The sequence below is a fragment of the Xiphophorus couchianus genome, chromosome 5 (genome assembly GCF_001444195.1).
Source record: "Xiphophorus couchianus chromosome 5, X_couchianus-1.0, whole genome shotgun sequence".
NCBI classification, from domain to species: domain Eukaryota; kingdom Metazoa; phylum Chordata; class Actinopteri; order Cyprinodontiformes; family Poeciliidae; genus Xiphophorus; species Xiphophorus couchianus.
In genome coordinates this window covers 13,408,368-13,430,842 of record NC_040232.1, presented here as the reverse complement: position 1 = coordinate 13,430,842, position 22,475 = coordinate 13,408,368, and the positions used below count along the sequence as shown (strand labels likewise).

Genomic DNA, 22,475 nt, shown 5'->3' with positions numbered 1-22,475 from the left:
ACTTGACATTAACATTAACATAAAAAAAGCAACTTTGGATAAAGGATTTCATATGTTGAGTTAGTTTCTTTTACTAAGAAAGAAACAAAAACTAAATGCCCCAGTTGCCGGTTCCCAGGAGTTCACCAGAACACCTGTCAGGTTAGAGATGACTATGCTTTTTCTTTTCTGATATTGCAATCCATCAATGGGTCTGATCTTAAGAACCCCACCCTGTAATGAGAGCCAAAAGTGTGTGTCTGTGTGTAGCACTAGATCCCATTACTGAAATCATATTAGCTTCAGAGAGTGCACTGAGGGAGGAAGCAAACCTTCACCATCTCCTCCTGGCTCACATTCACCAGCCAAACATGCAGATTACACAATCAAGAGTGAATGAGAACTAGACATGGTCCAATCTTTCTGTACCCTAACCGTTGGGGAGAATTACATTTTTACTGGACTTACAAATGTGCAAACAAAACCGTGCACTCACCTGCCACTTTATTAGGTATGCCTGTTCAAATGATTGATATAGCAACTCAGCCAATCTCATGGCAGCAGATCAAGTATCTGAAGGAGGTGAGGACAACTGGCTGAAGTTCAAACTGAGCAAGGGCTCATATAAACTGGATAATAACAGATTGGAAAAATGTTGACTAGACAGATTACACTTGGTTTCAGCTGCAACATTCAGATGTTAGTATCACAATCGGGTGTAAAGGCCAAGAAAAAATGGATGTATCATCCTTTGGTCGATGTTTCTGACTGGTGGTTTTGGTGAATAGTATGGGTAAGGTTTTCTTGGCACACTTTGCCTCCATTTGTGCCATAATAATTGATGCCTAATGGAAAGACCTCAATTTAAGTTATTTTTTGACTGAAATCTGACCTTTATTATAAATTAATGTATGGATCTATTACTTGCTAACCTATAACATGGGTCTTGACAATGATCATTAAACATTCAGCAAAAGCAAAGCTGTTCCGCTCATGAGCCAACACGTTAATCCATACAGTAGTTTTGATTTGGGCAATATGGTTCATTGACCAGGGAAGAAAGCCTTGAGTTCAGCTCAGGACTTTTTATGAAGGCATTTTTTTTTCTGGTTAAAATTTTATCTTTCAGTTGTGTCCCAAACCCAAACAAGTTATCTATTGTTTATTTGCATGTCCTATTGGTGGGGAGTAGTGTCGCCCACCAGTGTTCTGTACAATGTAAGCATTGAAAGAAAATATGACTGTACAACCATGAATGGCTAAAGTTGTTATCCGATTTGCTTCTGTAAAGCACTATTACACTTCTTATACAGCAATTGGGGTTACATCAAATCAACTATGACACTAAATCTGAAATACTTAGACTGATTGTTTTACGCTGCACAGATAGCATGGAAAATGTAATTTAAGTTTTATGAAACTTTTATTCTATTTGCGAAAACAATCAGCAATTTCAGAGTTTTTTTTTTGTTTGTTTTGCATTAGGACCACCTTGGATTCTGGCTGGGGCGTAGAAGGTGCCCCTTCTGGCAGCGAGCAATAACCACCATTGGGCAAACACACACACAAATAATGTACCATGCCGAAACAGACTGTGCATCCCGACAAGGACAGAGGGAAACATGTAAACAAAAATTTTATAAAATTATTCCAGTTCAGTCCCCAGACAGGATTATCTTAAAATTTGCTTTATGAAGACAGAAAAGTAAATAACCCAAATTCTGACTGTCGGGATAAGTGACAAGTGTGAGAGAACTACATGTTTACAGTAAACCACGGTTTGAACACTAGTGTTAAACTACCGTAATTTTTAAAAAAAAGTCTTTTGCAGATGTGCAGATGTTTATTTCCACGGCTCTAAACTACGGCCCAGTTTAATTGCCTTAAGCAGCACTTAAGCAGCTCAATTTAAGTATTTTGTGAAAAGAAATTACGTCTTCTACAAAACAAATCCGCCGTTTTATTAGCAGCTAATTACATAGCAAAGTGAGTTCGAGAATGATCATGGTGTTTTCTCACACGGCAACGCCTTGGAGAGCCCTGCCTAAGCGCAGAGCATCAACAGAGATGTTTACACGGCTGACTGGGCCGGTCAGTGCAGAGAGAGCAGACTACGGACAGACACCCACCTGCCGTATGCGGTTCTGGTGCAGCGGCGGTGGAGGTCCACCCTCCGGGGACGTGTTGCTCGAGGAGGCCCGTTTGGAGTCTCCGTCGGAGGCGCAGCCGCCGCCCCCGGAGCGACTTCCTTCAGGGCTGCTTGACATTCCGTCTTGGTCTGACTGCCAGTAAAAAATATCGGTGCGGTCAGTGAGGGTCTTTATGCCGGTGCAAGGTGGATGTGTGCGGGCCTCAGCATGCACAGAGCTCGGCGGGGCCCCGCATCATTCTGCGTCGTCAGTGAGATTCTGTGTGATGACAAAATGTGAAGAAAAAAAACCCATAACAAACGAAGCGATCGCTCTAGACTGTGAGAGCAAGGAGAGCGCTCTCTCTGCGCAGGGATGCTCCCGGTGTGCAGCTGGAGCCTGCGCATGTACGTGTGTGCGCACGTGAACGCGCTTCCTTCTGATGCGCTTTCCCGAAACTCTGCAGGATTCGTGCTGCCTTCCAAGACAATCGGACATTTCGTTAACGCCCTTCGATTGTCAAGGAACCTAGAATTTTGATGTAGTTAACTTTCTTTTATTTGGCCTATTTGTTTGAAACTAAGGTTTGTACACAAATTAGAGCTTTGCATATCGTAAAACAATTGGATTTATAATTTTAAAAAATCATTATCAGCTGCTTAAATTCAGCAAGATGGCATCCTGGTTTTAGCGTGTTTTTGTATTTTCTCTATTCAGGTGTTAGACTGCCACTTACTGTGCAGTGAAGTTTGTGATTGTAAAATTACAAAATGTTTATGAGTTCACTTTTCAAACTGTAATTGGAGTTGGACTTGCTTAGCCTGTGCAATCTTAGTATTTCTCAACCTCTAACTGAGCCTGGGATTCTTCACTAAGCTACATATTTAATGAAGGTTGACAAGATCAATACCAAGATCTTGAAAGCATAGAAAAAAAACGTGCCTTCAAGGGGGTATAAATTCATTTAAAACGATCATGATACAATGTTGCTGTAAGAAAATCTTTAAAGTGGAGTTGGTAAATAAAATCTAATAAAGTGAAATTTTTATTTATTTTTTTAGTGTGTTTTTAATGGATATATCTGATGAGAAAATAAATAAATAAATGTTGAAAATGGGTGTAACAACTTCATCTTTTAGTTTTGAAGTTACCTAGAATTTAGTAAGAATGTCATTACTTATGGGTCATTTCAGGTTGTTCAATTTATAAAGCTTTTGACAATGTTAAACTGAAGACGGCACAATTACAAACATCATTTGTAATAAGCTTGTTTTCAGACATTTTCCATCAAAACATAATGAACTTGCAGTCTAGGTTTTACAAAGACCATTTCTTTACTGCAGCCATCAATAGTTTTGGGCAATCATGGTGGATTGTGAAGTTGGGCTACATTAATAACTCTTGATTTTCCCACTTGGAAATATTTGGTTCTTTTTTAACTGAACATTTTATAATAAAGCATAAAAATGTATTGATGTACCAGTGATTGGTTGCATTCCACAAAATTAGACTTTTTCTAGCCCAATAAATGCATGAAAACTAAACTGCCACTTTTGGTGGGAAAAAGTAGGTTTTCATGCACAGATTGGGAACAAACTTACTTGAATTCAAAATCACTACAGTAAAATCAGCCGCACATTTATTTTATGGTTAAAGTTTATTACTGTTTGAAGTAAATTTTAAAATTTTGACATTGTGCACCAAAGCAAAAAGTAAACCCATTAACATAATACTGATTGCTGTAAAGAACAGGCAGATCTGTTGAGACTATGGGACACTACGACATCTGCAGTCAGTAATTTTGATGGCAAATATGAAGCTCATTTTAGATGTGGCCACTCAACACTGCCCTCCGTTTCCATTACAATGTATTAAAATAAAATGTCCCTACCCAATTAGATGAAGTATTCACCAAGCGAGCATAAGATACCAAGAGACAACAAACATCTAAAAATATAAAAAGGCTTTATTACACATTTAACAATATATCACTGAAATGATTCCATAAACGACAGCAGCAACAGAATCACTAAAAAGCATTAACCATGACAAACACCAGTAATCAAATGTACATGGCAGGAAAGCTTATAAGAACCAGAATGAGAACTTCTAATGGACTGCTGAGTCTTATTTTAGTGTGCAGAGAGTTGGTCCAAGTTGTCATGGCTGCGACTGCTGAGATGGCTCTCCAAAATTTCCCCAAACAAATTCCTTTTCAGCAAGCTGTAGGCCATTGGTAGAAGTTGCTTGACCACCTTATGAAAGTACTGGAGGAAAAAGAAATGAACAAGATTAACAACTTAGTGGCTTAGTGAAATTCAAACTATTATCATATGTCAGAGACATTTTTTTCCATACTTTAATGCTACATGAGGTTAACAATTATCTAAACTGCAAGTAAATTATTACTCCAAGGTTGTAATGGGGTTGCTGTTACTCAACTCACATGCGATCCATAACAAAAGAGGTCAATTCCAAGTTCGTAGCCCATTCCATAGTCGCATTCGTCATTAGCAAACTGAACAAATGTCATCATCTCCTGGATCGGTCCAAAGGCTTTGACACGTTCCTCATCATTCCGAGCTTCTGCGATGGCTTTACAGATCTTCTTGAGACCAGCTAGTCAAAAGATGTGTAAAGAAATACATTTAAAAGTTCACATAAAAAGAATATATCAAAGAAATTTTTTTTTTTTTTTTTTAAAAAAAGGTCACCATCTGTTTCTGGCAGTTCTCTGTATCCTACATCATTCTTGTCCACAGGCACAACAATACCAGCACCATGGAAGGTCTTGGTAACGACCTGCAGCGTTACAGAGAAGAAGGAGATTAATATCTGAGCTCTATTTTAATGCAAGCTATGTAAAGGTTGTACACATATGGCTTTTAATGACTGGGAATAACTGTATAATTTATTATTGTGATATTTATTTTCTTTACAAGAATTCTGATTTAATGTAACAATGAAACCGCTTTATGTTTGCAAAACCAAAAATTAATAGTATTATTAGAATTTTAACTGATATTTATATTTTTTCCTCTGTTATTTCTATGAGAGTATTTTAACATCCTTAGGTAAAAAGCAAGGAGTGAGGGGAACAAAATTGAAAAGGTACTGCAAAAAAGGAAAGAAGAGAAAAAGCAGGAAGCTGTGGTCAACAACACAGGAGGAAACGAAGAAAGGACACAAAGCTGAAGATAAACAAAGCAAGGATGAGAGGCAAAAAGGAAAGGGGAAAATAAGAAAGAAGAAATTGAAACAAAGTAGAAAATAGGAAGGAAAGAAAACAGATGAATGAAGGAAAATGACAAACACAAATGAATGAATAAATGAAAGGAACCACAGGTAAGGTTTGGAAAGTTTGGAGTAATGAGGCAAAGGAAAAAGAAGCCATGAAAAGGGAAGGAATAAATAAGATCTGAAAGAATGGATAGATAGTGTAAGAAAAGGTTGATGGATGCAGTATTTAGACAATATAAGGAAAAAAGTTTGGAAAAAAATAGTCTTCCATACTTTTTAGACTATGAAAGAACCTGGTTTGAGAATCACCTTTCTGTCCCGCTGCTTCATGACTTTGGTCTTCTGCTCTAAAGAAAAGCCTAACGTCTCAGCCTTGTCTCTCAGTTTCGACTCCAGGCTTTCCAAAGCCTCTTCTTCTGCTCTTTTACCATTTCTCTCTTTCTTCTTCCTCAGCAAATACAGGCTAGAGAAGAGATGTAAGAGAAGTATTTCAAAGACAGAAATAGATATGAAAAACAAACCGTATGAAATCACAAATTTTTCTCAGCTGATTAAATGGAGAACAATGTGATTTACTTACTAAACAGCTGCAAAGATGTTGTCTCCCATCTGTGTTATGTTGCAGCCCTTCTTGGCATGATTTTCCCCAACAAACGAAGGCAGAGAGTCTGGGCTATCTCTGATGTTTTGACAGTTGAACAATTAAAATAATTACAACTTATTCTGCTCATAGGTCTCACTTTAGCCAACATATTAATTTCTGCAAAGCTACGAGACTTTATTAATAAAATCGTATACCTGTAGTATCCCATGTGATGCTGGGTATCCTCACTCCCTTTGAGAACTGTCTGAAACTCTGGCGGGTCATAAAAATACCTCCAATGCAGATGAAAGTTGGGCTGAGGATTCTTGGCGTTTCTATTAGCTCCTGCCAGAATGTCGAAAGGGCCGACCAGCTGCAGACCCAGCGTGTCTTTCACGGCACCTAATCGAAAGTGTATTGAGACAATCAGCGTAAGATCACAGAGAAGCTAAAATAATTTCTCGTTCTGATTTTTAAATTTAGACTTGCATAAAACAGCATACTGATTTCCTCCCCACCCCAAAAATATATGCTCAGGAATTAGACTCTTTTCAGATCTGTGTTATGCTTTCAATTGTTTGTTGAGCCTTTCAGCTGATTGCGAGGAGTAAAGAACAGATTTAGTTCATGGATTGAAAATATGACCTGAATAGGGATCTTTAAAATCATTTTGCTTCTACATAGTCAGGGGTGTCAAACCCATTTTGGTTTTGGACCAAGTTAATATTATGAATACTCTTAAAGGGCCAGTTGTGGCAATTTGTTGATTTTGTGTGAATTTCAACAATAATTCTCAAAAAACTGGAGGAACTGATTGATGTAATTTGGCATTAAACGGATAAAAACGGCATTGATTTGATTAATAACATGATATTTAAGCATACTTAATGTTTAGACTAATATCAAGACGGCCACGTAGAAAGCTATGGCGGGCCAGATTTGGCCCATGGGCCTTGAGTGGTCCAAGTCATCATAAAATAATAATGGCTATGGTAGTACAGCAGTACTATTAATTCCAAAAACCCTGTGGAGAATGACAGAGTCTCTGACAACATCCAGAGACAACGGAGGAGCAAAATAATGGTTTAGCACAAGTATAAACTATTGCATTTAATCACTGCATATACCACAGGGGCTGTCAGGACTGAGCTCCTTGCAGAAGTCCCAGAAGTGGTACAGATCCTCTGGCACGTGAAAACCATACAGCTGAGCCAACTCATCACGTTGCTCTGCGTCGACTCTTGATGAAAGCATAGCTTTAGGTTCATCAGCTCGGGCTTTTTTCACCTGTCCATTGGCTGAGCGTGACTCCTAATGAAGAAGCAGAGAAATCCACAATGACATGCGTTCAGTTAAATTAGTTGGATGTGTTTTGTTGCTATCTGGCGTCCAGAACTTTTGAAAACTTTTTCACACTTCAACCACAACATTCAATGAACTTTGGAGGGTTTTAGGCAACAGATTAACTCACCGTAGGACAAACGTGTAAAGTCGATGAAAAAGGCTTGATGACTCTCTCCTTTCACAAAACAAAGATAATGGAGGTGTGCGTTTCAAGAATCTGAAATCAGTTTTTCTTAATATCGGTATTTTTCCAATATTGGAAAATATTTATAAGTTTGATTGTTTGGATATTGTTGTTTTTTTTGTGTCATTTGTGAATGTTTAGAGTGTAGCGGACTATAGAAGGCTGGCGGTCCAGATCATTGTGAGCTTCTCCGAGCCCACACATAACCTACTGAACACGGGTTCTTTTGCATATCCTGTCATCTGCACAGTGTTGGGAGTAAACACCTGGTTGGTCTGCATCATTTCTCTACCTCCAGCCGTCAAAGGCCACTCTAACAATCAGCCTGAATTACGTACAGGTGGACTCTGCTTACTACTAAGGTGACGTTTAAAGACAGCCGGACACAGCGGATTTTAATAAGTATCAACACGAACGTGTTCCATTTGTAAAACCACTCATTATTTCCTTCCACGTTATTATTATTTGCCACTTTGGTTCGTCTGTCACACAAAATACCAGACACTACAGGTTTAACTCTGTAGCCTCTCTGCGCTCAGAGTAGTAAACTCTGATATACCCGATATGTGAGCTTCTTAGAAAGAGTTGAGGGAAGCCTATGAACACGTATTAATACATTTAAAAGTTTTAGCTCGTAACAGACCATTCGTAGTCTTTGATAAATAACATTAACCATGGCAACCATCCCACTACCTCAATCCAACAGGCTAATTGACGAGATTAGCTAGTTAAAAAGGGAGACTATCTAGTAATTATCAACACGAGCAAGTGTGAAACAGTGTGTGAAGCACCATTAAGATGACGTGACCAGTGTTGCTGCAGCAGCAGCAATGAGCAGTGAAGCTGCTGCCATGTTGGCTCCCGCCGCTGATGCTCACTCAGCGCATCACACACTTATGCCATTTGCGTTTAATAATAGATGCAGTTTCAGTATTTTTGTATTCATAACCAATATGTGTCTTAACCTCGTAAGTCCATCTTCTACACGGATAGTTAAGGTAGCAGTCAAATGTGGTTAAAGGAGGTTAAAATTACCTGATTTGGTTTGGTTTTTCTTTTTGCGCGCCCTGTCATTTTCTTCCTCTTGTCTCTCTGGCGTTGTCTTCTTCAGCAGGTTTACCGAAGGGGCAGCAACCTAAGTTAAGTAAATGCAGCGCCCCCAACAGATTGCCTCGGGTAAGTACTTTTTCCTCATAAAATATTGCACTGGGATGGAGGATTGCAATAACGCCGCAGCAGCAGTGAGCGAATTCATGAAAATTTTTATCATTTTATATATACTTTTTATATATTCATAATAATTTTATATATATATATATACATTTATATCAATAAGTACATCTACAAAAATAAAATAATAAAATGTAGGATATCTCTAAAAAGTCCAATATTTTTTTGTCCGGGATTTGTTTGTGTCGTAGCTTGATGCACTGACTTCAGCCTCAGTGCTGTCTTTGTGAAGCTCCTCCAAATTTTTAAGTAGATTTTGTTTGATAATCCTCTCAACTATCCCCATTGCTAGTGCATCGTCTTCTATCACATTTTTCCTTCTGTTCAACTTTTTGTCAATACGCTTGGGTACAACATTTTTTGAAAAAAAACAACACTTCTTTAGCAAAGACCTTTTGTAATTTACCCTCATTGTGGAGGGTGTCAATGACTGTCTTCTGGACATGTGTAAAGTTAGCAGTCTTCCCTATGATTATAATATGACCAATACCTAACATATATACATTAAAAATGCTTTGTTAAAATTGATATTATGTAACACTCAAATTCTAATTATAAAACTGACCACAAATAAAGGCTTGAAATTAATCTCTACAATAAATCTCACTTTCTAAAATAGGAGACAAAACATTTGTAGCTTTTTCTCGACATCCTTGTGTTTTGAAGAGTTTGCTATGTTTGTAGATAACTCTTTGCAAACTGATTGACACTCTCTCACCAGCTTCAGTTTGGAAGGTCTTCTGCTTTTATTCTGAGAATGATTTGATCATTTCACACCAAAACACATTTGTGTCTGGGACAAAAAAACTGTTTCACTCCAAAATAGTATGGTGGCTGCAAATTCGTATGGTGTTTGTCCTTGCATAAAGTTGTTTGACTACAATAATGTGACACATTGAGCCACTGGAAATTGTACCAAACAAGTCTTCAATTCTGTTCATGATATCTTGAACGATTTCTTCTTATTTCTACATAATTTCACACAAGGACTCAGAGTGTGCCAAGTTGTGCCTTAAAATACATCCAGAAGCACCCCCCCCCCCCATTAGTAATTGTCATCATCTGGGCTTTCACAATTTTAAAGTGTGTCAAAGTGTATGTGCATACAAACTTGTTAATAAAAAAATTCTTTCCCTTATAGATTCCTGTAGCTCAAAATTCAGGTGTAGGTAGAGGAATAAAAATCAGCCTACTGACAATGGGTTCTAGATTCATTTTCAGTTCTGATGTGTCCAAAAAATGCTTCAAAAATATCATGTGTTTTGTTCTTTTGCCAATTGTTCTGCTCCTCTTTCTGCCTCTTCCTCTTCAAGTATTTCAGTTTCAAAGTATAAACTGCAGTTATCTTCAAGCTTTTCTTCCCGTGTGCCTTCAGCAAGATGCAACCAGTTTTTTCTGTTCTTCTTACAGGCATTCACCAATGGAGAGCAGCTGTCGAATAGTTTTGACACAGCCTGAGTTGAACACAGAGAGAGAGAGAGGATGGATGGGTAAGTAAAGATTCAATTAGAGTGAAGTAACAAGAGTATAGATCTTACTTACATATAGTTCCTCACAAAAGTTTTCATACTTATTGAACTATTCTACATTTTGTCTCAATGCAACCCTAATCTTTATCGGAATTTTCTCTGGATGTGACAGACCGACAATGTTTTATAAACCAATTAGCTCAAACTTTGTGACTGGCATGCAAAACGTTTTATGTAAAGTTAAGCTAACGCTACACGTCCCCTAAACATTCAGTCCTCACTTTAAGACATTACTGTGGCAGCAGCAAGCTGCGGGGATGCTTTTGCACATAGAGGCAGGAAGGCTGATAGAAAGATGGATGGCGCTAGATTCAGTATGGATGGAGCTAGATACAGTATATTCTTGGGGGAAATCCATCAGAGGCTGCAAAAAACTTCAGACTAGGCCAGAGGTTTCCCTTCCATCCGAACAACTAAGAAACACACACCCAGAGTTACAATTTCATTAAATTTGCTACTTTGTTTTGATCTATTACATCAACTTCTAATAAAATCAATTGAAATTTGTAGTTACAATATAACCCAAACTAAAAAATGTTTAGTTTGGCTCATACTTGAGCAAAGCACTGTATCTAAAACATCAATTGCAATGTCAAACCTTGTACAGAGGGAAGCAGATCTCATCAATGTATTCAACCTGCATGTATGGCAGACGGGTGCTGTTTTCTCTGTCCATTACGTCCTGATGAGGAAGAAGTTAAACCAGCTTCTAATATGGATGTATTCATTGAGAATACATTCATATTCTACCAGAAAAACAAAATTGAAATACAACAATAAAAATCCTTTTAACTCAGTTTTGTCCAAAGTGCAGTCACCATGTTGTCAGTTTACTATACTATCTCATAAATAACTGTTTAACAGATTGTACCGCAAAACAATACAAAAGATTTTGTCAAGCTTTGTTAGTAATGTCTGTATTACAGTATTACTGTACCAGGAACTCCTGATGAAGTGCAACTTACAATAGGCTTGGTTTTAAACTCCTCTCTCTCTTTGTCCCCTTGTGCAAAGAACTCCATGGCAACAAGGTTGGCAATCTGAAAGGAGAAGAAATGAAGGTAAAAGCAAGTAGTAAATCAAAAAGACTGTGTTTATTCACGTAATTAGAATTTTCTGAGGCCTACCCTTTTTTGCTCGGGCCAAGGCTTTGTGATAGCAGATAAGTCACTAGCTGTCATCAGCATTGATCTGTCAGGTAAATTAATAACATAAAAGACAACTCTTCACTTTCTTTTACTATACGCATAGTTATAAATTACTCTCAAATGAATTATCTTCACTTTCACCTCAGCAAATCTCTTTGTTTCTCACTCCTCCAGTTCACCCTGCTTTTCTCAGCAAGAGAAAAAAATTCTCCTCTTCTCCTACAAATAGCACAGTAAAGGAATTTATGACGGGTTAGAATTCTTCTCATACAAGGCCGGACCGCTTCCTACTTTGACTATTTTTTTCCAGACATACTGCATGTAGATGTTAAGATTAGTAGCAAGAACTGCCCTTTTGATCATGTGCAGTACAGATCTGTGGTCCTCATCTGATAAGTTGCTGAGGATCTGGCTCCCCTAGAAGAAAATCAGAGAGAGACTAAGAGAGGAAGACAAATAATTTAAAAAGACAACTAAAAAGGTTGAAAAAATAATGAAAAAAAAAACCCCAAGGAGATCAGATCTTACGGTGTTATTCATAATGAAGATGCACAAGTTGTAGTGGTGGTTCTCTAAAGAGGAGTGACCGTACAACTGAGCTAAAGGCTGCTGAGACCTACAAGATAGAAAGAACACAGCGCAACATGCCTTTCAAAAGTATCCAGATTCTTTAAATGTTTTCACATTTTGTCAATTTTGAGCCAACTCAAAGTAGTGCATAATGGTAAAGTGGAGAGAAAGGGTACACATGGTTTTGGCAATTCAGTATTGATGGAAGGTGAACCTCTGAAACGGTCTTAAATCTTTTGCAGGGTCCAACAAGTTTTCCCAAAAATGCATTTCTTAGCTGAGGCTGAGAAAAAAAACTAGGACGCCCCTCTCCCTAATTGCTAGTTTTACCACTTTAATTAAAAAAAACTTCATCGAGATGCTTCTTATAGGCGTCAATAAGTGTTTGACATTGGTCTGAGGTCAGCTTATTCTATTCCTCACTTTCAGCTGTGAGATGTTTGAGAGATTTCTTGCATGTACAGTCTGTTCAGTCTGTTTTACATCTCCCAACATCTCAATTAAATCAAGACCTGGAGTTCATCTTAGACCATACAGTTCTATTTTATAATTTCGAGCTAGCCTTTTATACAGTACATGTTCAGGTATGTTTTCTGTCATTGTCATGTTGTATGACCAGGTTCAGTCACACCTTTAATTTTTCTACAGATCTTCTTGCATTTATCTTAAGTACCATCTGATATGTGTATATATGTCCTCCATTTGTAGACTATCTTCCATGTCTTGGCTTTAGACATTGAACAGTCATCTGCACTGAACAGTCATCTATAGAAGGTTGAACTTTGGAAAATGTTTCTAAGCTTCTAACAACTTTCTCTCTGAATTGTCTATTGTGTTCCTTAATCTCCATGATGCTTCTCACTAAGGTATTCAAACAAACTTCATTGGCTGCACAATATCTTATTTATGGCTGTCAGGGAACATGGTGATCAATGCAAATGCTCAGCACTGTTTTCAGATTTGCATTTATGATTTAGAATATATAGATTTATGCAGATTTTTTAATAGGGAAACCTGCAGTCATTTCTCTTCCACAATTTTGCTCTAATTTGTGTTGGTCAAGATCACATCAAATTCCAGTAAAATACATTCAATTTTGTAGAAATAATGTAGCAAAATGTGAAAGTGTTTAAGAAGTATTAGTATTTATGATATATCACTGCTTATTTGAAAAATAAATTATGAGTTGAATGAAAAAAGGTCACCTTTCAATGTAGGAGTTGCTAACTCCTCTGTGGTCAATGTCATGGTTCAGGGTGGCTATCATCAATGCTAAGATCTCCAGCCGAGAAAAATTTTTCTGAGACACAAAGACATTAAAAGGAAGGTATGAAGACCAAAATAATTGAGTATAATCAGCTTCATTTTTCTTGTCCCATGTATGAGAAAATATTTTCCTTTTCATGTTTGAGCCAATCTCTTTGTATAGTCTGTATACATTTTGATCAAATGAGATGAGCAAAAACATACATACTGTTGTTTTATTTATGTTATTTACATCAGACCCCCCCAGAAACTCCCTGCCATTTCCAGCTGTCTAAATCTGCTTCTTATTAATTCGTGTAAATCAATAATAACTGCATTAAATCTTTGTTTATTGAAGAAATGACCCAAAAATACATTTGAATATTTTCAAATGTATTTTTGGGTTTGTTTCTTTCTGCAGGGGAGGGACGTGAGTTTTCTGACTGTTTTCTTAAAGATTTTGCTTTAAGAAAACAGACTTAAAGCAAGTCAGACAGATGCGGCTTTGTCTGACTTTTTTCTTCTACTTTTTTTCTATTGTTTGAAGAGCATCTAGTTATTCACCCAGATTTATGTTCAAAATGGCTAATGTTCTCCTGATGGTAAACTTGGACAGTCAAAGTTTACAATTAGTCAAAGTGGATACAGTGAGTGTCATTCAAAGAAAAAAAAAATCATCTTTTAACTTCACTTGTACACACACTATTATACATATAAAAATACCCTCCATATTTATTAGTCTGTGACTCATACATTCACTCACCTGTAGCTGATCTGTTGCCATGAGCATAGCAAACATACTTTGAGCAGTGCTCAGTGCATGGCTCCAGTTGTGATAAGGAAGGTGGCTCCTGTAGCCACGTCTCACAGTGAGGACCCATTGGCAAAGGCTCTATGCAGGAAAGAAAGATAACTGACAGATTTGTATTATGGTTTAGAGAGAAGGAAATCTGCTTTACAAATAAAGCTTGCTTTAATAGAAACAAAGCAGATCAGAAACCTTGTAATCAATGTTGAAGTCCTGCACTAAATTCAGGTCCAGAAACATTCGAACTGTGGCCTGAGTGGTGGCGTCTTCTGGTAGGCCAAAATCAGAGAAATGGAAGTCCAAAATATTCAGTGATTCTGCTGATGGGATTGTGGTTTCCTGCAAAACCAACACCATCATCACCACCACACAAAAACAAATGTGCATTTTATTTTTGTAATCAAAAAGCATTGCTTAATAGCCAGAGGGAAGTGTTTTTGTCAGGTGTAGTTTTTTTTGTAAATATCACATCAGTCAACATGTAGACTCTACTTTGAAAGAAAGAATGGATAGAGCAAAAAAAAAGGAAATTACCTGCAGTGCCTTAATGTCCTCTTCTGCTGCAGTGAGGTGGTAGGCAAGAATCTGCAAGATGAACATCCATGTAAGTAAATTAAAAAAATTATAAACAAAGTAAGAAACATGCTTTTCTAATACTCAGAACCACAATTAAAAAACATTCTGAAACTCATATTTCACATCATGAAGAGAGGCAACAATGCCAAAAACTACACCTCTGTATGGCAAATTTATGGATTAATCTGAGCACATTTACTGTACTATCCAAGGTTAAAGGGTTAGGCATTCCTCTAAAAGCTGTCAGAACATTCTTAAAAGGCATAGGTCTTTAGTGAATTTATAGCCAAACATACACAGAAATCACTGACCAGACACAAAAACAATCTTCTTGCATATCTCCGATGAACTACAGATTAATGTAGAAAACTATACAGAGAAACAAAAGATGAAAGAAGAAAGGAATCAAGGGAGAAAACAATGAAGAACATCAGGAAAATAAAAAGGAATAAAACAAGGAAGGACAAGGAAGTGACGTAGAAAATAGGAATGAAATAAGGTAAGATGGAAGCAAAGAAGGAAGGCAAGATGTAAAGATCTGAGGATGGATGGAAAGACAGAAGGAAGAGTAGCATGACAAAAGAAAGGGGTGAAGGGTACATAGACACATAGGAAGCAGAACAGTAGGTAGGAAGGAAAGAGAGAAGGATATAAGAAGGAAAGAACATATTTCTGTGCATCTTTCCTGAAAAGAAGGGACGTAGGACACAAAACAGGAAGGGCAGAGAATAATACGAGGTAGGAAAGAGGAAAAGAAGGGCAAAAAATGATTAAAGACAGAAACAAGGAAGGGCATACTGTAATTTCTTTTCACAGACCCATTAGACCTGAAAAAAATTCAAATTAATTTCCAGGCTTTTCCAGACTGATATAAACCAGACCTGAAAAACAACTTTTAGGATTATATTTGTTTCATAGATAGAATGATGTCACTAGGAGCAACCTGAAAACTGTGACTAAGAGGACTTACCTCTTCTGTAACCTCTATGCTGGCCCTTCTCACTTCAGTGATCTTTACAGCTTGAGCATACTGCAAGGCCAGGCCACAGTACACAGCCAGATCCTCCAGGAGTCGCTCGTCATATCGATTAAAGGGTTCAAGTTCATCTGAGTCTCTGGTCCGTTTGTTTATGAGCTGGCACACAGCTAAAGGACAGAAAAACAGACACTGAGCAACTCAGGATGTTTAATAGTCTTCAGTCTTTAGCAGAAAATCCTGCTGCTCCTGTTATATGTCACTCTCTTTCTAATGAATCTACATCAAATATGAGTCTAATTTTTAATTTGAATTATTAAAAGAACTCAAATTTTCAGTGAATATCAATTTTTTTGGGAATAAATCTGTAAAGGTATAGAAGAGGCCATGAAAGTCCATGTTATCAAAATGGAAAGCCTTCTGTTCAGTAGCTCCCAGAATCTGGAACTCTTCTTTAGGACTTCAGATTAATGACTTGTTGTCTTTTTAAAAACCAGTTAAAAACAGACATATTTTTACATCTGTTTTTTGTCCATTTTTTGATCAAACTATACTTTAAAGTTTGATCATCACTCAACAATCATTTTAGATAAAAGTAAGTGATAAATATATAAACTCAAGAAACTTACCAATAACGTTTTCTGACCTTTCATTTCTCACAGGGCAGCAGACGATACTCCTCTCTGATTCAACAGCGCTCTTTGCCATATTAACAGTTTCTGTAGCCCTCATTGTTTCACAAGCATGTGACAAATCTATATCACTGATGTCATGCTCCCTAAAAAATATAGACACATGATTTCTTTTTTAACCAAAAATCTAAAAATGAAAGATGTTAAATTGTCAAAAGGTCTCATTGTCTGCAGGACATACCTTCTGTAGATCTGGCAAGTTGATCCAAGCTCTTCACACTCCAAGTGTATCACACATGAGAATATGATCTACGGTAAAAGCCAGAAAGCAGCAGAAAATACAATGTTGTATAATATAATACAAACCTGACATGTAATACAACAAACAACTAATAAAATGCAAAATATGATGTTAATTAGAAGATCAACCTGATCATCCTTTGTGACTGAGGTTTGGTCACTGGGGATGAAGATAGTGCAGTATTGAGCATGAGTGAAAGGCATGATTGTGGCGGCCATCTTGCTCAGCAGAACCTCAAAAGAATGATGCTCCCTTGATAACACCTGTGCCATTTCTATCAGAGCCTAACAGACACACAAATATACAGTATGCATGCACATTGAGGGATTTATTTTGTCGACACACAACAGATGTCATGTTGCTACCTGGCTGCGCTTAGCCTCTTGTCTTGAACTCTCATACAGCTGGATGTTTTCCAGAACCATCCCCAACACATCCATATGATTGGATATTACCTGAATAATAAAATTTGATAAACATTTTTTCCAGGCAGGAATTGATACATATTCTAATAAAAACTCTCATCCACTGGTTCCATTTCTCACCTTTTCATCCATGGAGGTAAAAGCAGGATGGGAATCACAGTCTTTTCTTTTGTTGATCATTACCACCACACCCAACATCTAAAAAACAAATCACATAACTCATTGTTATGCAGTATTGATAGAACTTCAGGCGCAAAATCAATACACAAATAGAACTGTGATGAATGTTACCTCTCGCCTGTGGTTCTTGATAGGAACACTCAAAACTGTCCTAATCTTTAGGCACTGTTTACTGTCTACTTTGAACTTGGGATCCTGCAGAAGTAAACAAATAAAACAAGTCTTACAATATTATTTCCGAGGGCCTCACTTATTTTAAAAACATATGCATGTAAGACAGGTACAGAAAAAATGCATGTGTTAGATATTTGTGTAATTTGGCAACAGAATATATTACTTATTAACCAACCTCCATGCAGAAACATTTTGACAGTATGCAGGCACACTGAGCCTTGCAAAGGGATTTGTTCACTTTCAACACTTAACAACTAGAAACCCTGATGGATTTAACTTGAATTTTATCTGGGAGTCAAACACAAAAATTCATGCTTTTGGGAGTTGTACAACTTCTCTGTACAGCTCTATGCAGAGAAGCTGTACATAGTTGATGGGGAGTGGCAAAAATTGGGCAAACCTTGAAGTAAACCTAAATATGGTTTAGATTAAACCATATTCTTCCATTAGAATAGAACAGTGTCAAAGTACAAACCTCAATATAATTGAAAACATTTGGCAAAGCTTAAAAATGGATGTTCACATATACTCTGTCTCATCTGGCTGAGATTGAGATATTTTGGTAAAAATAAGCACAAACAAATATTGACTCAAAAAGAATTAATACAAATGCACACCCCACTTTCCCTATTTTATCTAAAACAAAAAATATGAAAACCATCAATCTTATAAACATTGAAGTTTGTAGTTGCAAAATAACAAAATGTGAAAAGACTTCAACAGTTTGAATGCTTGTGACTGATCAATAACTGGAATAGCTAGAATTGCTAGAATACCTTTCCATATCCGTCGTGACAAAGGATTACGTGTGTTCTAACTGTACCAGGAAATAACTCATCCCTAATGACGTTGGCCATAAAGACGAGGGCTGGAGAGGGCATCAGATGTAAGCCTTTTGGTGGCCTCTGCCACCTTTCCTTACGGAGCAGGTCAGTGGCTGTGCAAATGTCATCAAGTAAATCATGCATTTTACTGCATCACTGCAGGTTTTTGGGAAAAAGACTCTCAGTTTGGTTCCTAAACCCTCTTCATGTATAATTATTACACTGAACTTCAAATGTATGTCAGTATTTTTATAGTGCTTGGTTTACAGAAAAGGAAAGTACAGCATCTATTTTGTTCACATATTTACTGGGAACAGCTTTAAGTGAATGTTTGGGTGAATAAACCTGGTTAAAGCCAAATGGTGCCACGCTCAAAGCACAGCATAATTGCTAATTACTTCAGCTTAGCAAACCACTTTATCAGTAGACCAAGTCTAAAAGGATTAAAAGCAGCTACACCATCTGGGATTTTGTGACTTGCTTCCCACTAGCCATGAGACGATCATGTTGTTAAACATGTCGCTAAATCAGAGGACACATGAGGCCAACTCTTTATGATCTTCATAAATAGGGTGAATTCAGATTTTAAATCTTTCACTCCAAACTTGAATATGACTATTCCACATGGAAAACATAACAAGACAAACTTCAATAAAATTTTGTGTGATAGATCAACCCAAATTGGGGAGTGTAAGGAAATGAAATGCTTATATATACTGTATATTTATAAATATATAAATGAACCACTATAGGTGGTTCTTTAAACTAAATAATTTGTTATACATAAAAAAGTTTAAACTCAGTCTATGAACAGCTAAGTTGATTAATGATCTAGTCAAAGTTAGAATTTTTAACATTTATTGGATCAGTAAAGTATTTTTGATTCCATGATCCTATTTTTGATATTTAGAGGGGATGCTGTGTTAAGGGTTACGGTCAGTGATGGTTTTCCACCACACAGCAATTGAAAAAGTACATTTTTTGGTCTCATCTGAAAAAGCAGCTTCTTCAACATGTTTTCTTTGTGGTAAGCTGCTATATTTTTATAGTGCAACATGACCAAATCTGAAAACGTTTGGACCTTTTCAAGGTACTATGCAAAATAAAATACCTTCTGAGCATTTCTTAGGTTTATTGGTGATCCTGTAGCCAAAACCAGCTCCATGACACGCTGCAGTATATTCTGGTGTGCCTGGCTGCACCCATTTGCTGTCAAGGATATCACTTCCTCTAAATCACTTTCTCCACCGTAGACCTTTCTCACAAGGGAAAGGGCACCACCCTCAGCAGCCAGCAACTCCCCCGCATGGTTGAGAGCTTCCTGACAGAGCTCTGCCACAGATCCCATCCATCTCAGCCCTCCTCCCAGGAGCCCTATCATCCATGGGCAGCCTTCTCCAAGGCCACAGGACACACTATTTGGATCCACTGAAGGTTGAGCATAAGGAGCAAAGGGCAACTTGTTGGAGCAAAGACAAATGGGAGGACAGGGAGAAACTGAAGGCCATAAGGAGCAATCCGTCTTATCAGGAGCACTAAGGATTGGAGTAACGGGAACAGACGTTCTGCGGTGAGGAGCCATCATTAGAGGGTCATGGAGGTCATGAGAAACTTGGCAGTCACATCTGTCCTTGTGGGAGATGATGTCCAGGTTTCCCATGCTCTTCAGAAACCTTGGTGTCATATCTGCCAGAGGATCACTGATCCTGAAATCAAACACAGGAAGCCAAGTAATGATAAACAACTGAAGCACAGCTGCTAGTAAACATTGGCTGATTCAGGAGCTGCACAGGTGATGGACATCAAACTTGCAAATGCAAAGAAGTCTGGAGCCTCTTGTGCTGAGCACAGTTTAAGAAATGGGAAAAAGATAAATCAATTAATCAAAAATAATTTGATTAATTGATCATTAATTGATTAACCCTAATAAGTTAGAGTTTCCCCTAAAAAAGTAGGGGGAAATTGTTTTTATAACAAGTAGGGTTTTCCAAGTATTACCGTCTGAACAGACATTTCAAAAATAGTATTACAACTGTCATGTTGGGTTTTGATCGTCTGACCCACATGCAAGAACACCCACAGAACAAGGGAAATCAGTAAAATTATATTTATTGCAGAGAATGACAGTCAGAAAAAAGGGGAAAAACTGGTCCGGAGAGGATTCGATGCTTTTGGTTGGAGCTAAGGGTGAGAGAGTATGGTGAGTTCGATGACTGGAGGAAATGGTAAACTGCTGAACCCTTAACGTTCTTACTTCAGCTGAGATGACACGGACCGGGGGGGAAGGTCTGAAGGATCCTGGGCGGATTACTTGAGGTCGAGTGTTGCTGCTTCGCTTATGGTGGTGGGGCAGCTCTGGAGGGCGGACGAGGTCTGGGCGGGTTTCGTTTATGGCCGGAGAGAGGGAGGCAGCGAGCGTGGAGATCCGATCACCAAGGTGGGATTCAGGGACTTGGGCATCCGGTGGGCAATAATCCACCGGCGTCACAAGGAGAGGTTCTGCGCTGGATTTCCACTAAGGGGGTTCACAGCTTCTGTAGTGAGAGTTCCTATGGAGGCACAAAAAACAAAGAATCACTAGAAATTCACAAAGTTCGATCACTGGAGAACTTCAGGTGGCCTGTAATACCAAAACTGGCAAAACACTCTGGCACTGGTGTGTAGGCTGCCTCCTCCTCTTATACTCCTCCAAATGAGATCATGCAGTGCAGGTGATGAATATCAGCTGGTCCACGCCCTCCAGGAATGACTGCCAGGCGCCCCCTGAAGGATGGACAGGGAAACAGCAACCCCAACCACAGACAGGAAACACCCAGGAACCCAACAACAACAAAACATGGCCTTCTTTTGGTGTTTTCAGTCATAAACACAAAATAAATAAACAAAGGTTTTCCTTTTCTATCTTTTTTCTATTGGGACTTTGTATTGGTCGAAGGACAGTTTCATTTTGTTCTATTTGTATTGAGAAAAAAAAGAAGAAATGTTCAAGGTTGAAAAAATAAAACAGACTAAATCAAGGGTCCTCTAAAATCTGCATTCCAAGAGGGACATCTTTGACTCCTCACATCAATTCTGACCTCAAAAATCCAAAATGGCTGACTTGCAATTAAACTTTTTCACAGTTGCAGTCATAATTATTTCCCTTTTTCCCCCACAATTCCAACTATGCTAAAATTCTCATTGAATCTTTCCAACACAGTATTATAATGTGTTAATATTAACAGACCCCTTACCAAGTTTGAAAGTACAACAGGGAGAGAAACGCCCAGTTTTTGTTGTTTCTGATAAAATATTAAACGTTTTCTATAGTCATTAGTAGCGTAATGGGTGTCATTGTGGATCCGTTTGGAGCAGTAAGAGCTCCAGACCAGCTGAGCCAGAACAGACACTGGCTGGGAGAAACACAATGTTTTTAAGAATATCGAGTTTTGCACCCTTTTCGTTTGAGAAACTGTTCAGCTTTCAACAATAAAGTAAAATCCATATTTTTGTATACGCGTGTGAATGTTAAGGGACATTTTTATTTAATATTTTAAACGTTATTAATTACACTCGGCCGTCAGAAGTAGCAAAAACTTACACTGACGCTCTGCGTGAAAAGTACGCGCTGGTAAAATCCGAGTGGTCATCCAGCCACGCTCCGTCGCTCGACATTTCACCGTCTAATTTCGCTTTTCTCGCTTTGGAGCGGGGGCTCCACAGGGGGGAAGAGAGCCACCCTGCGCCTTGAACGGAAAGAGACTCCATCACTTCTGTCCTGCGGAAACCTTTTGGAAAAGCAACTTCCGAAGCCGGCAGAGACGCACCGAGAGTGCCGCTCTCAGACTCCATGGACTCCTTCGCTTCAGGGTTTCTTCCACGTAAAGACAAACAAATGGGAAACACCAGCTAAGTGATCAGATTAATGACGTGTCAGGAAGCAGGGCGATGTCTGAAGGTAATCCCCTGACCTTAATTTAACCGGTCTGGCCCCATAGGTTTAGATACTTGGAGCCGATTTAAACCTCAGCTCAGAAAACATTAATTGATTTAGAGCTGATGGCTTTGCTTCAATAGGAATTATGATTCTATAGAAATCGCTGAACAGGCTTCGAATCTTCTTCTAGCTAATTTGAAAGCTAATAAATGCAAGGCTAAATAAACCTTCCCTTAAGTTGTGACCAAATTACCAAGAACGTATTCATTGCAAATATATTTTTGATATTTCCAACAAAAGAACATTTGTTGCAGTATACCATGATCACCAATAAAAAATAACTAGAAAAATTAGATTGAAAACATAAAGGAAAGTAAAGCAATTTGCACATGTTAAGCATGTCATCATACACAAAATCATTTGAGTAAAAAATTATCACTTTGAACAAATATACAATAGCCTAAGAAGAGCTCTATTGACAA

At 38.0% G+C, this 22,475-nt stretch overlaps 3 protein-coding genes across 19 annotated transcripts in view; all 3 read right to left on the bottom strand.

Moving 5' to 3' along the window:
- ank2a (ankyrin 2a, neuronal) overlaps positions 1 to 2,594 on the bottom strand; it is a 77,277-nt gene extending 74,683 nt beyond the window's left edge. For 7 of the 16 annotated variants that reach the window (XM_028016192.1, XM_028016197.1, XM_028016195.1 and 4 more), the window contains exon 1: positions 2,109 to 2,581. In XM_028016192.1, coding sequence (XP_027871993.1) covers positions 2,109 to 2,246 — 138 coding nt within the window. In that variant the 5' untranslated portion in view covers positions 2,247 to 2,581. Of the gene's footprint in view, positions 1 to 2,108 lie in introns of all 16 variants that reach the window. The other 9 variants (XM_028016198.1, XM_028016199.1, XM_028016208.1 and 6 more) reach the window with 4 other exon arrangements.
- A 1,462-nt stretch (positions 2,595 to 4,056) lies between these two features.
- hpf1 (histone PARylation factor 1) lies at positions 4,057 to 8,630 on the bottom strand. Of its 2 annotated transcripts, XM_028019305.1 has the most exons (9): positions 8,495 to 8,594; positions 7,403 to 7,450; positions 7,059 to 7,242; positions 6,147 to 6,333; positions 5,929 to 6,027; positions 5,658 to 5,811; positions 4,823 to 4,910; positions 4,555 to 4,727; positions 4,057 to 4,375 (listed from the first exon to the last, which is right to left on the bottom strand). In XM_028019305.1, the coding sequence occupies exons 1-9, from the start codon at positions 8,531 to 8,533 to the stop codon at positions 4,241 to 4,243; spliced, it is 1,107 nt and encodes a 368-aa protein (XP_027875106.1). In that variant the 5' UTR covers positions 8,534 to 8,594; the 3' UTR covers positions 4,057 to 4,240. The 2 variants fall into 2 exon arrangements, with proteins under 2 accessions (XP_027875106.1, XP_027875107.1); XM_028019306.1 differs by lacking the exon at positions 7,403 to 7,450 and having other exon boundaries at positions 8,495 to 8,630.
- Positions 8,631 to 9,742: 1,112 nt separating this feature from the next.
- pde5aa (phosphodiesterase 5A, cGMP-specific, a) lies at positions 9,743 to 22,206 on the bottom strand. Its single transcript, XM_028016447.1, has 20 exons — positions 21,658 to 22,206; positions 19,189 to 19,783; positions 17,191 to 17,274; positions 17,020 to 17,097; positions 16,840 to 16,929; positions 16,603 to 16,758; positions 16,415 to 16,482; positions 16,171 to 16,319; positions 15,536 to 15,711; positions 14,524 to 14,574; positions 14,182 to 14,328; positions 13,945 to 14,073; positions 13,142 to 13,236; positions 11,895 to 11,982; positions 11,683 to 11,783; positions 11,508 to 11,585; positions 11,346 to 11,409; positions 11,184 to 11,258; positions 10,817 to 10,900; positions 9,743 to 10,143 (listed from the first exon to the last, which is right to left on the bottom strand). Exons 1-20 carry the CDS (start codon positions 21,906 to 21,908, stop codon positions 9,943 to 9,945), a joined length of 2,760 nt encoding a protein of 919 aa, XP_027872248.1. The 5' UTR covers positions 21,909 to 22,206; the 3' UTR covers positions 9,743 to 9,942.
- Between the last annotated feature and the right edge of the window lie 269 nt (positions 22,207 to 22,475).